This window comes from Corapipo altera, unplaced genomic scaffold (assembly GCF_003945725.1).
Source record: "Corapipo altera isolate COAL_440 unplaced genomic scaffold, ASM394572v1 22, whole genome shotgun sequence".
NCBI lineage: Eukaryota > Metazoa > Chordata > Aves > Passeriformes > Pipridae > Corapipo > Corapipo altera.
This window is the reverse complement of record NW_020884886.1, coordinates 4,841,945-4,854,499: the sequence shown is the minus strand read 5'-3', so window position 1 is coordinate 4,854,499 and position 12,555 is coordinate 4,841,945. Positions and strand designations below refer to the sequence as shown.

At 41.1% G+C, this 12,555-nt stretch overlaps 1 protein-coding gene across 1 annotated transcript; it reads left to right on the top strand.

Annotated features, from left to right (window-relative positions):
- Positions 1 to 982: 982 nt before the first annotated feature.
- Positions 983 to 12,340, top strand: HS3ST1 (heparan sulfate-glucosamine 3-sulfotransferase 1). The gene is made up of 2 exons (XM_027643011.1): positions 983 to 1,078; positions 9,609 to 12,340. Exon 2 carries the CDS (start codon positions 9,737 to 9,739, stop codon positions 10,697 to 10,699), a length of 963 nt encoding a protein of 320 aa, XP_027498812.1. The 5' UTR covers positions 983 to 1,078; positions 9,609 to 9,736; the 3' UTR covers positions 10,700 to 12,340.
- The last annotated feature ends 215 nt before the right edge of the window (positions 12,341 to 12,555 follow it).

The following is a 12,555-nucleotide window of genomic DNA, read 5'->3' as shown; positions in this document are numbered from 1 at the left end:
TACAATCAGTGCTAATTGATCTTCTTTGGAAATACTCTGTCAGATCTGTCAGACTGTATGGAACTGATCAAAATCAACTGAGAAATTAATTCCCTCATCAGTCTTTTTTCTCTTCTTTTTTTTTTTTTTTTTGAGTTGTTTGGGCCTGCATTTTACTCACAGTAAATTTCAAGAGTTTGACTGTTGAAATAATGGATGCAGTATGTTAATGCTGGGTTTAATGCATTTTATCTTAAAACACCCACATTTCAGTTCACGGCAAATACAGACCTATTTCAATAAATTAACCCTATGACTTAAATCTCCAGAAGGCCTTTTCTCCACTGCTCTTATGAAGCAGCACTTCTGTCATTCTAGATATCCATCCTAAATTCATCAACAGAAAGCATTTCAGGAGAAATGAAAAAAAAAAAAAAAAAAAAAAAAATCAGAGCCACCTTGTAAAGTCCCAAGAAAATAAACAAGAAGAAGAAGAAGTAAATAGAAGTGCTATCACTCTGATATTCAGGGGACCTCTCGTGGGTGTTATTTTTGTAGGTACGGGAAGGAGGCAATCGAAGAAGTTGGAACTCCTTGATCCTTGCGGGTCCCTTCCAACTCAGGATGATATGGGGGGGGGGGGGGGGGGGGACGGGGGACGACACTGGGGGTACTTTCTGCGGATAGACATTTGTTTCTCAAAGCCTGTGATATTATTTCGGTAAACTGCTATGTCGGCACATGCATGGGTGTGCACAGAGGCACAGACACACGCGCCGACCCTGCCCGACCCACCGCCCGCACCCGGCGGTGCCCGCAGCGGGCAGGGCTCAGAGCGGCGGGCGGGCGGGGTCTCTCGGCGGGGCGGGGCGGGGCGGGGCGGGGCGGGGTGGGGCGGTACAAACGGGCCGGCGCCGGGCACCGGGCTCCGGCTGCGGCGCTGCCGGGCGGGCGACGCGGCGGCAGCGGGCTCTCCATCGGTCCTCGGCTCGCTCCGCCGCTCGCCGCTGCCGGGCGCGCTTCCCCCGGCTCCGCCGGCACCTGCGGGCGCCCATGGAACAACGGGGCGAGCGCTGCCCCACGGCCCCGCGCCCCGGCGGTGAGTGACGAGCTGGGGAGGAATCGGCGCGCCGGGTGCTGCCCTGCGCAGCGCGGGAAGTTTTCGGGGTGGAAGCGGGTGCCGGGGCGATCGTGGATCGCCGGGGGTGCACAGGCGCTGTCACGGGGCGCTGCCGCCCGTCCGGCACCTGCTGGCGGCAGGTGGGAGCCCCGCGGCCGCGGGAGGCGAGCGCCGCACGGCGCCGCTGCGGGGCTGGGGAGCGCGGCCACCCGGCCGTGCGGTGCCAGTGAACCGCACCGGGAGGGACCCGCGGCGCTGCCCCGCGCCCTCCCTACTCGCCGAGACAGGCTCTGGGAGGCAGCGCTGTCTGGGAGGCAGCTGGAGGGGAAAGGAGAGAAAGGAGGGGAGAAAAAGCAAGGCGGCCGGAATTACCTCTGGCATTACCTGGCCAGGTGTGGCCCGTGGGGCGCTTTTTCATCATCTTTCCCCTGTGGCTGAATGACAGGCACACGTAAGGGCACAGTGGCAGGGCTGTCGAAGCGGGGTGCCAGTGTGCGGGGCTCCTACCTGACAGGAGAACACTTGCAAAAGCTCCGCTGAGCATCTTTGATCCGTTCCCACGCTGTATGCTGGAGCCGGCTGGATGCAGCGTGCTGAACTGGAACCTGGCGAGCTGCTTAGGGCTGGAGGGAGAGCGGTCTTTGGGGGTTGGTCAGGAGGGTACAACCTTAACTCCTGCTCATTTCTGTTTTGAAGGACTGGCTTCCTAGAATAGTACAGGGAAGTCTTGCTTACTGCAGTTCTCAGTGTGCTTTCCAGGGATAAATGTGTGCTTGCAAGTCAAATCTTTTGGGGGCAAAAGGATGCAGAAGGGAGCCATGGCAGACCCCGGCTGGAAAGAGTTCTGATTTGGTCTCGTATTTCAACCAGACGGTCAAAAGATCAGGAAAGGGCACACAGCTAAGGACAGGCAACTCGATCACCTCAGTTGACTGGGAATTAAAGTGTATAATTCTCCTTCCTCTCTATGTTAGTGCAGTAGGTTGAGGGCTTTCCCTGTTTCAAGACTGTTCCTCTTTGGATACTGGGGCGGACAAAAATATCTGAGAAGTTCTAGAAATCCCCATGCTTGAATGGCATGGGGATGGAATGTCTGCAGGGAGCATCTTTCTGGCATGAGAGATCCACTCATTGCCCATTCCCACTGAGAGCCTCTGCAGTATATATAGCAAGTGAATGTGAGTAGAACAGGTTCAGCTTGGTGAGTGCCCGTGTACTGTCTGGCTATCAAACTTATTTTGTAAATATAAATGTTATAGCTGTTACAATTTACATCTGCTAGCATTTCTTGCACTCTCGAACAAGTGCATTTCCCACATTGCTCAGAAATAAGAACCTTTCAGTAAGAGCACAGTCACTGACATCAATTTCAGCTATGTCTTGCACATCCACCCTTTCAATACCCTATTTTGGTTTTTTTCCTATTTGGAAAATGCAGAGATTTTTGATAGTGCATAGCCAAACCGAAGCCTCCGGTAGGTCAGCAGCAAGACTATGCATCTGAAGCAAAGCTAGCTACTGCAGGGGAGAGACACTAATTTGACAGAGCAAATTCCAACCCCAGGACTGCCAAGTTCCCATCTGTGTCCCTCCCCTTGTCAGGATACTACCTGTGTTATTCTGAACTAGCCGGATGCTTACACAGACGTTACAGAAAAACAGAGTGGGTATAATATATATGTATTCATACAACTCTTCTGCTTTTCATTAGAGGAAACCAAGAATGTTTTTATTAGCCTGACTAGCCTGGAATCTCTCCCTTCCCTCTAAAAATGCCACCCATAGCTTATAAGCTATCAGAGTCAAAAAATATGTTAAAACTGACGGATTTCCATTAAAAGTTTGATAATAAGAAAAAGAAAACTGTAATATGCTAAGGCAGTCCAAGATGGGAGATCCTGCTGGGTCATCTCACTTGTCACTCCAGAGCATGAGGGTTCTCTCCAGGTCACTGTGTAGTGCTTTGCTTAGTAAATTGATTGGTTTAGCTAAGTCTAATACAGTGATGACCTCACTAGTATGTACTGTGCTCCAGTATTATTCTGAAGGCAGGAGAGTGGAAGACACAGAAATCTACTTGGAATATGAACTAAAAGATTATTTGGAGGTTTTGGGGGTTTTTTGTTTGTTTTGCTTTTGTTGTTTTAAATATCTTTATTAGTATTTGATACAGAGTCCACAGCTACGGAGGGTGGTGAGAAATTGCTTGGCAGGGGAAATGAGAATGGAATTGCTTAGTCTGCTGTGTTCCCTATTTTAATACATCCAGTTAAGGTGAGCCTTTGTACAGAAAGGGAGCCAGACAGGACAGAGCCATCCTTTCACACAGGTTGTTTTCTTGAGGATAGCTGTGATGAATTAGGAAGCAACTCTATTAACTGTGCAATAGATTTCTGCTTTTTAATTAGAATGTGACCCATTTTGCTTGGAAAGTGGGGTGGCGAGTAGTTTCTGGATTTTGAATTGAGCATTTGGGTTTATTGGGGGACGGAGAAGGCAGTGGTAGAGTGTACCCACTTTATGAAAAAAAATGAATCTTGACAGTTGCTAAAAAAATTGCCAGAAGTTGGTAAGGGGATTCCATATTAGCATTCAGTACAAAAAATTCTGTGCATCCTGAGCTTTTCAAGTTTATTTTTATTCTGCTGTAATGTCCCATTTTATTTTTACCTGCATGAGGTTCTCTGAAATCTAGGGTATTCTCTCTTCTAAAAAATTTTATGATCTCTTGGCATGAAAGACTGAAATGGTCCCTTCTGACCTCAAGAAAAAGAGTGAATGTTATATATAACTACAGTCTGTTATAAATTTGCTACCTTATTGCTCACACTGGAGCTGAACTCCTTCTTTAGAAGTCATGAACTGGTGGCCTAGCTAATTTGCATAAACTGTATTTATCACAGCAGGTGCAGAAATACAGCAGATTTCAGCCAAAAATACTTTCTACCAAGTCAACCTTTCTCAGCTCATGAAGTTCCTCTGACCAGAAATACACTTTAAAAGTCTCGAAGTTTTGAACTCTTAGAGCTCATAGACAATATATCATCCTAATAGAACTGAAATTATGATTAGATTTCTTAACATGCTGACTATAAAAGTTAAAGCCATGGTTTAATCTCTACTGGCTGTGCAGAAGTTTTAATATAATTTGGGAAATGTACCTAGACAGTATCATCTAGGCACTGTAAGACAGGTTCATACACTTAATTATTTTATGTCCCCTCTTAATGCCCAAATGGCTTTTTTTTATATATCATGAGGTGATCAATAGTTTATACCCCTAGAGATTTGCAGTTTCAGTAGTATGTAGTTCTATTTAGTTTATTATACTTGTCTCTGTAGCACTCACTAATGTAGGCAATTACTTGTAGTTAATTACAGGAAACTAGAATTCAAGTATTTCATTGACATGCTTTTTAAAACTTGTGTTAAATGTGATTAAAAAACACATATGGGGAGGTAGTAGAGAAAGTGTTTCTTCATGAAGAGGGTATTGTGAGGCAGATTAATATTTAAAAATAGCAAAATGCAGAATATACATTTCATAAGTTAAATTTAAAAAAGAAAGCCTTTCCTGCTCTTGATTGAGTTTTAAGTGATAGCTGTGCTGGAGAGTTTTATGTTAACAGGATACAAAGTGGCACTTGATGAGCTCATATAAACAACTAAGGAATATATCCTGTGGTGGACACAGTCTATTCTTAGTGGAAAGGAATTTATACTGTTCATATCAATGAGTTATTGAAGAACTTCAAGTACACTGCAATTGATCTAGTTCAAGTTTTTTAAATATATCACCGAATACAAATGTTCAGATCACTGACTGTTCATCAGTTTAGAAAGTTTTTTGTAGAGTTGGTTAGCGCAGTTAAGGGAATTTTGCTTTTCCGATAAGAGAAGCCAGCATAGCAGATGTGTGGGTTGTACTGCACAGCCACTTTTAACCACCAATGTTAGTCTTATGTTTTGCAGTACTGAGTGCTGAAATATGTGCAAGGGAAAATACAGTCCACAAACTGTCCTGAGGTTCTATCACATCTGCAAAACTAAATATACTTTATATGAACAGAATGTCTTACTCAGATTCTCAACTCTAATCTCCCTCTACAGACAAACTTTAGTAACTGAACTATGGGTTTCATTCAGGCCAGAATCTGTTTTTTTGAGATGCCTGGGCAGACATCTTTCCAGGGAAAGGCTTCAGTTCTGCAAGGAGAGAAAGTGAGGACGTTTGAAACTTAGCATGTTCATCCACAGTCCCGAGAGAACCATAAAAACACAACTTCTCTTTGATGAAGGTGCAGTCACCTGCATGCTTATGGAGAGGATGAAATCCTCCCTCTCCTATTACTGTCCTGGTAACTGTGTCCCATTAGCTCCAGTAAACCTCTGTGTGTTGCTGTGGCCTTTTTTTGGGAAGTGTGTTGCTGTCAAATCTGCCAGCAGACTTTACCTGGTGCTTACTGATTGCCCTGTAGACACTCCTTATGTTCCCTTCTACCCACTTGGACAGCTAACTTGAAGGTTCTTATGAAAGTTCAGAGCTAAATCTAATCCCATTCCATTCCCAGTAAAAATGAAGTTATTGGTCCAGCAGAAACTACCTTATTTTTTTTAAATGGATATTAAACTAAAAAGTATACATAATCTAGGTAGTTTAGGCAATATCATTGAGTGAGGATAAATATACTGAGGCATTGAAATACCTTGATAGTATGGTAAAAAACAGTCAAAAGTCATAATGTGTTTCAAAGAGCACTGTAATATGCTTAAAAGTCAATTAAATATGGTATACTGCATTTACTGAGAAAGGCTTCCATTTATTTCCAAGATACTATTACTATTGAAGAGGTTTGAATCATAAAAACTGATTTGATTGGCAAAGTCCGCATGAAATCTTGTTGAATAAACAGGATAGCACATTTTGCTAATTAATTGGGGAAAGCTGAAGAAAAGATTAAGCAAAAGCAATCAGACTTTTCAAAAAGTCTTGGTATAATTGTCAAAGCAGCATTTAACATAAACTGTGTTTCTTTTACAACTTGCTCATTTACTTGTAGCAAAGGCAGTAGTAATGACTGCCAGTGAAATTTTTTGTACTAATCTGGAATACAAAGTCATGAAGTCATATATGCTCTGCGTGATTTGTGGATGCAGTGAAGAGAATTCTTAAAGCAGAAAAGTAATTTGGCAGAGTGGCTGCTATAAACTCCTTAGTGCATGCTTATTATTGCTGAAAGAGTTTTTCAGACCCACAAATTATAAAGCTATATGTTTGCATCCTTTTATATAAACTGCTGTACTTCTAGACACCAAGCTACAGATCTACATAAAACGTTAAAGAGGACATAAGAGATGAAAGCTGAATGACAACCAATTTATATGCTGCTTTATTCCTGGAGACCACTTTGCCCACACAACATATGTTTTGTGCTGAATTTAGAGGCACGCTCGTGTCCATTGTGTTGCATTAGTCTACCACAACAAAATAATTGATCCAGATATCAAGCCTGTACAGTTTGGGAGAAACAAAACAGAATGGAAAGAAAAGGCAGACAAAGCTTTATTGCTTGCAGACAAAACAACAATAACATATAGGTACTTTAAATAGCATAATTACTGATATGGTTCATTGTGACTGCATAAAGTAAATGATACAGATACTGGAGCAGTGTTCTGCAGTGGAATATGTGCACCTAAGCAAATAGCTGGGGAGGAACAGTGAAATTCTGTATGTCTGAAACAGAAGATATTTCCCTGTTATTCTGAGGTTTCATGCTGCAACAGAAAGCAGTTACTTTTGTTTATTTAGAAAAAGCTCTCCACCGAAAAAGTATTTGAGTTAAGAATGGGAAGACGCTGAGCCAGGGCTCCACCGAGGCTCAAAAAGCTGTCTGAGATGAGGCCCCAGGTACCACACCTGTATTATCCCACGAGTCTGATTTCAAAGAGCTATGCTGGCCAAAACAAGAGAAGGGCTACAGCTAAGAGACATCTTGCTGTGTCTTTTCTCCAAAAGTTCCTGTGCTGTAGTCAGCCACAGGAAGGCTTGAATAAAAAAGTAGGCAACTGAGTAGTATGCAAACTAGGAATTATAAATTAAGACTCCTAATGAATTGATATATATAGTTCATTATTAAAAACCCCTCAAAACCAAACCAAAAACCCCACCCAACCCCCCCAAAAAAACCCCACCAAGAACAACAAAAATAAAAAACAAACAAACAAAACCCACTAGCCCAGGAATGTGTCGTCACTAATATCTGAGGCCAGCAGCTAAAATTTGATCTCTCCAGATACAGTCTATCACAGAGCTTCAATAGCACATTTCAGTCTGACTTTTAAAAAATAAGAGTTCCCTCCATTAGGCCTTAATGTAACTCCTTTCAAGACAGTTCAACCTGTTCCTCCCTGGAATCCTATTATGCTTTTCCAATAAGGTGTTAAGACAACAACTCAGGCCTGCTATTTATGGAGGTGGTGACTTAAAATATACTCTGAAGTAAGTGGCTATTCCTTTAATCTGTGACCTTAAAATTCAGCAAGAGTTGATGTTTTGTTGTTCTTAGGTACTGAGCTGCCCATCAGTCACTGATCCAATCTGGCTGGTGCTGTGTTGTTTGCTTCCATTGCTGCTGAATATGGTTGCAGCATAGCTCAGTGCGGACATCCACCATGAATTTACCTATATTGAATTTCCTGTCCCCCAGTGTCTCCCCCCACCGACATCCACAGTGTGAGGCTATCAAGACTGTTTCTTGTTAAAACTGAAGTAGATTAAGCTGAGAAAGATTAACAGAAATGGTGAGGACGGGGAAAGAGAGCAGAAGACTAACAACAGCAGCCAAATGACTTTCAGCCAGAGAAAGCAATGGCCAAGAATGGAAAAACAACAAATTCCTCTGCAAAGTTGCCTCACATCAGACATCACAGAGCAGCCCAGGGCATGACCTGCCTGAGAGAGGGCATGCCCACGAGCTCAAAGCCTGTAGGCATAGAGGGAGGCATTCTTTTGACTTCCCATCTCTCATGACACTTTACTTCCCTCTCTTCCCGGCTTTGATTTCTGTTTCCTAACAATATTGCTGGCTTGTAGCCCTTTAAAAATGAAAAAAGGGAAAGCACAGAAGCGATAATCAGTAGCAAACATCAGGAAGCAGACCTGCTCCATTCAGGATGGAGTCATGACCTCTGTAAATGCAAAGCTATCAAACAGAACTTTAGATCCCTTAGAAACACATCATTAGTCCTTGTTGCACTGGGACTTAGCTTATTGTGGAAAAGTCATTAGTTTCTTTTCAGATTCTCTGGAGAATTTCCAAAACCTAACCCATGCATTTCCTCAGGTTGTTCATATGTAATTTCATATTTCAGCCCTTGTTAGCAGGTACAGTACATGCTGTTCCAAGTTTAAATTCATAATTACAGTAACCTACTAAAGCAAAGCAGTCAAGTGCTCAGCCATCGTGGCTTTTACTTCTAAATGGAGTTAGACCATACCAAAGTCATACACCAGCCCTTCACTGAGGGTATAAAGTTTTTGAAAGGCATCTTAATTCAGGGAGCTTGTGTACACAGCCTGCTCACAATGTGACAGTCTAACAGCTAAACTGCATGTGAGGCTATTACAATTTCATTTCAAACACTGCATTAAAAACACCCTGACCTTCAAGTGGTGTTCAGGGGTGGTATTTAGTAGTCTTTTGACAAAGTCTAAAGTTAGTTCTTTACATCACAAAAGCTTGCTGGCTAACTCTCAAAATGACCTACAGAAGCACCCATTATGTATTTTCTTTCCTGAGGATCAAGACTGGAACCACAACTCTTTTAGTGTTATGTTGATTCAGTCATACTATAGTCCATGATTTCATTATCTTACCTTTTTATGGGCCCAGCATGCATACCACCTATTTTATCCTTAGAAACACTAAGCACAAAGCAAAAGTAACTTCACTTAAAAATGACACAGAAGATCAACTTTTCCTTGGTCTTCTATTCACCCAGAGCTCTTCCTAACTTCTTCCCAGGAGAATGCTGCTTTGTCATGGTTGGGCAGCTCTACCTATGTAGCATAAACCTTTTCCCCAGGAGGCTTGACTTCTAAGATTACTGTCACATGGTTCTTTGGGATGCTGTAATACCCAAATATCCTACAAGTCCCCCCTTTTTAAGAATGCTCTTTTTGTCCAGTTCACAACTTTTCCTTTTATATGCTGTGTTTCTAAGGTAAACCTCTTCTTGTAGGTTAAAATAATAACATTCTGGATGAATCTTGAGTGCAAGAGAAAGATTCATAATGTTTATATCTCCTGATGACTGGAAATCATTTTCTCATGGCATTGTTATGCCTGTTTTTTAAAACATTTATTTACACCAAAATATCTATGAGGCTAGAGTTGGGAAAGCTAAAGTTTGTTCAGTTGTGAAAAGCAGAAGATATTTGCAGTGTGACTTTAATAGTGATATGTCTGAACATAAAATAATCTGCTTTTTCTTTTCCCTCTTTCAGCGAAGTTTCTGCTTGAGAAATACACATTCACTCAGCAAAACAAAAACAACTTTTAAAGGTTGTTCTCGGTGGAAATCACTCTATGCCCAATTACCTGCTTGAGTGAAACCAGACTAGGAACTTCTGTCATGGCAGCTTTTCTGCTGGGAGCTGTGTTGCTTATTGTTCAGCCTCAGATAGTGCCTTCCAGACCAGCTATAAATTCAAATGCTGAGACGACTTCTCAGTCTGTTCAGAGAGAGCTTTTAAAGAAAACATCTCAGAAAAATGACTTCAAGGAAAGCATTCATTCTAATGGATCATGTCAGCAGCTGCCACAGACTATTATTATTGGAGTGAGAAAAGGTGGAACAAGAGCTTTGTTAGAGATGTTGAGTCTCCATCCAGATATTGCAGCAGCAGAAAGTGAAGTTCACTTCTTTGACTGGGAAGATCATTACAGAAATGGATTGCGGTGGTATATTAATCAAATGCCATTATCTTATCCCCATCAGATCACCGTGGAAAAAACTCCAGCATATTTCACATCACCTAAAGTGCCTGAAAGAGTTTATAACATGAACCAGTCAATGAGACTACTCCTTATTTTAAGAGACCCAAGTAAAAGAGTACTATCAGATTACACCCAAGTGTTCTACAATCACATGCAGAAGCACAAGCCGTATCCATCCATTGAACAATTCCTGATTAAAGATGGTGAACTCAATGTGGCCTACAAGGCAATAAACAGAAGCTTGTACTACATTCACATGCAGAACTGGCTGAAGTATTTTCCTCTTGATCATATCCACATTGTAGATGGGGACAAATTGATCAAAGATCCCTTCCCAGAAATAGAAAAGGTAGAGAGATTTTTGAAGTTATCACCACAGATAAATGCTTCAAACTTTTATTTCAATAAAACTAAAGGCTTCTACTGCCTAAGGGACAGTGGTAGAGAACGCTGTTTACATGAGTCAAAAGGACGAGCACACCCACAAGTAGATACCCGGTTACTTGAGAAACTGCATGAATATTTCCATGAACCCAACAAGAAATTTTTTGAGCTTGTGGGCAGGACATTTGACTGGCACTCATTTGTGGCGAGTTAGTGGTAAACTTCAGAACCTATGTTCCAGTGTACAGTTAGAAAAATTAAAAAGGGCATTTAAAGTATAATTTATTTGTAAAATCCATAAATACTTCTGTACAGTATTAGATTCACAATTGCCATATATACTAGTTATATTTTTCTACTTGTTAAATTTGAAAACATTTTGTATTGTTTTTCATGGTTGTTAACATTGTGTATGATGTGTCTGTATGAAGAAACTAAATTATTTCATTGCAGAAGATGCTCTCTTGAGAATGTGTTGTCTTTTTAATAAATAAGAAATTCATTTCAACAGAGCCTTGCTGAATTATTTGAATACTTTGGCCTTCCTGGACTATTCAGGATGTTTTTTTCCTCTTAATTGCTAATGAATATGCTAAACTTTACATTTCCATTTTTCTTGCTTTAACGTGTGGTTCAATAATTTATTTTTTGTTTGAAAATGTTGTAGTTAACAAATTGTTCCATCCTGCTTTATAAAATTATTTCCTGATAAATTAGTGGTACTTACGTGTGTTGGGACATGCACACCCAAATGACAATGGAAGTGTCTGTGTAATATGACATGTTAACTGCTATACTTACCTTACCTTCGTATTTACTGTTATAACAAGTGCTCCTCAAATTCTTTGGCAGTACAGTGCAGGTTTCATGGCACATTTTTAAAGGTTCTGTAGAGACTAGCTCATAAAATCCAATTAGCTGTAGAAATATGGTCAAGCTGAAAACTTCTTACAGTCTCTGAATGTGTATATACTTCATAAAGAAGTAGGATTGAGAGAATTTAAGCAATATAGAGACTTTTTCAAGGCTGCTTAAGACTGTTCCTACATTTTATAGCACATTTATGCTTTGCCGTCAGTGAAAATGAACACTCACACCAGAAAAATTAGCTGGTCTACATTTCAGTAAGCATCAACTTAATTCATATAAATATTACCATACTCGTACCCCACTTAAGGCTGTTTTCTGTGAGCTGAGAAGTTGCTTCATGCAACTGAAAATTGCCTATGGACTACTGTTTGTTTAATCTCCTTCCAAGAACCCTTATACCAAGTCTTGATTAGACATGTGTTGTGGGATTAACCCAAATTCCAGGAACTTTCCTTGTTTTCCGTTTGGTAAAAATGGAATTTAGATGTTAGTACATTGGTAAAAATTGAAGCTGTCCTTATCTACAGTGGTTATGATTTCTTGTTAATCATCAGTTTCTGGAATAGGAGCTAATCCTATTTCTGCACAAGGCTTCCTACAGTACTTTCATTCTGAGGTCCTAATTTTCATTTTATGATCTTGAGTTTAGTTGTCAAATGTGCAGTGGCAACACCCAGTAAATTTGATCTTGTAACTGATTGTTACAATCCTTTGTAAAATTTAAATGTAGATTCATTAATTTTTTTCTGGTGGGCTGGTGCAAACTTGGGCACTATGACAAGGTATAGTCTTGGATGCAAATATCCCATATTTCGCCTCTTGCATGAAAATTTGCAGATGCTGCCCCTCTCTTCTCCCACTCCTTGTGTACCTGCCCGAGCTGTATTCAACCTCAGAGAGGTTGGTGGTATTTTATAAAGTAGACCTTTGACAAAAGCCTACAATGAAATGGTATTGTACTCAATAAAATATTTTCTGAATTGCATTTTTCCTTTCTCTTTTGTTCATCAGTTTCTAGTTTGGAAGACCAGAATCTGGGATTCAACTCCAGTTTAGCTTCCAGTTGAATGTTACTTAAGAACTCAGCTGTAGACTAGTGGATTGATTGGAAAGTAGTTGTTTGCTACTGGATTGTGCCTGAATGGTCCACTGCTGACCCAAAATACACAACAAGGAGAGAAAGATTATGGTGGCAATAAT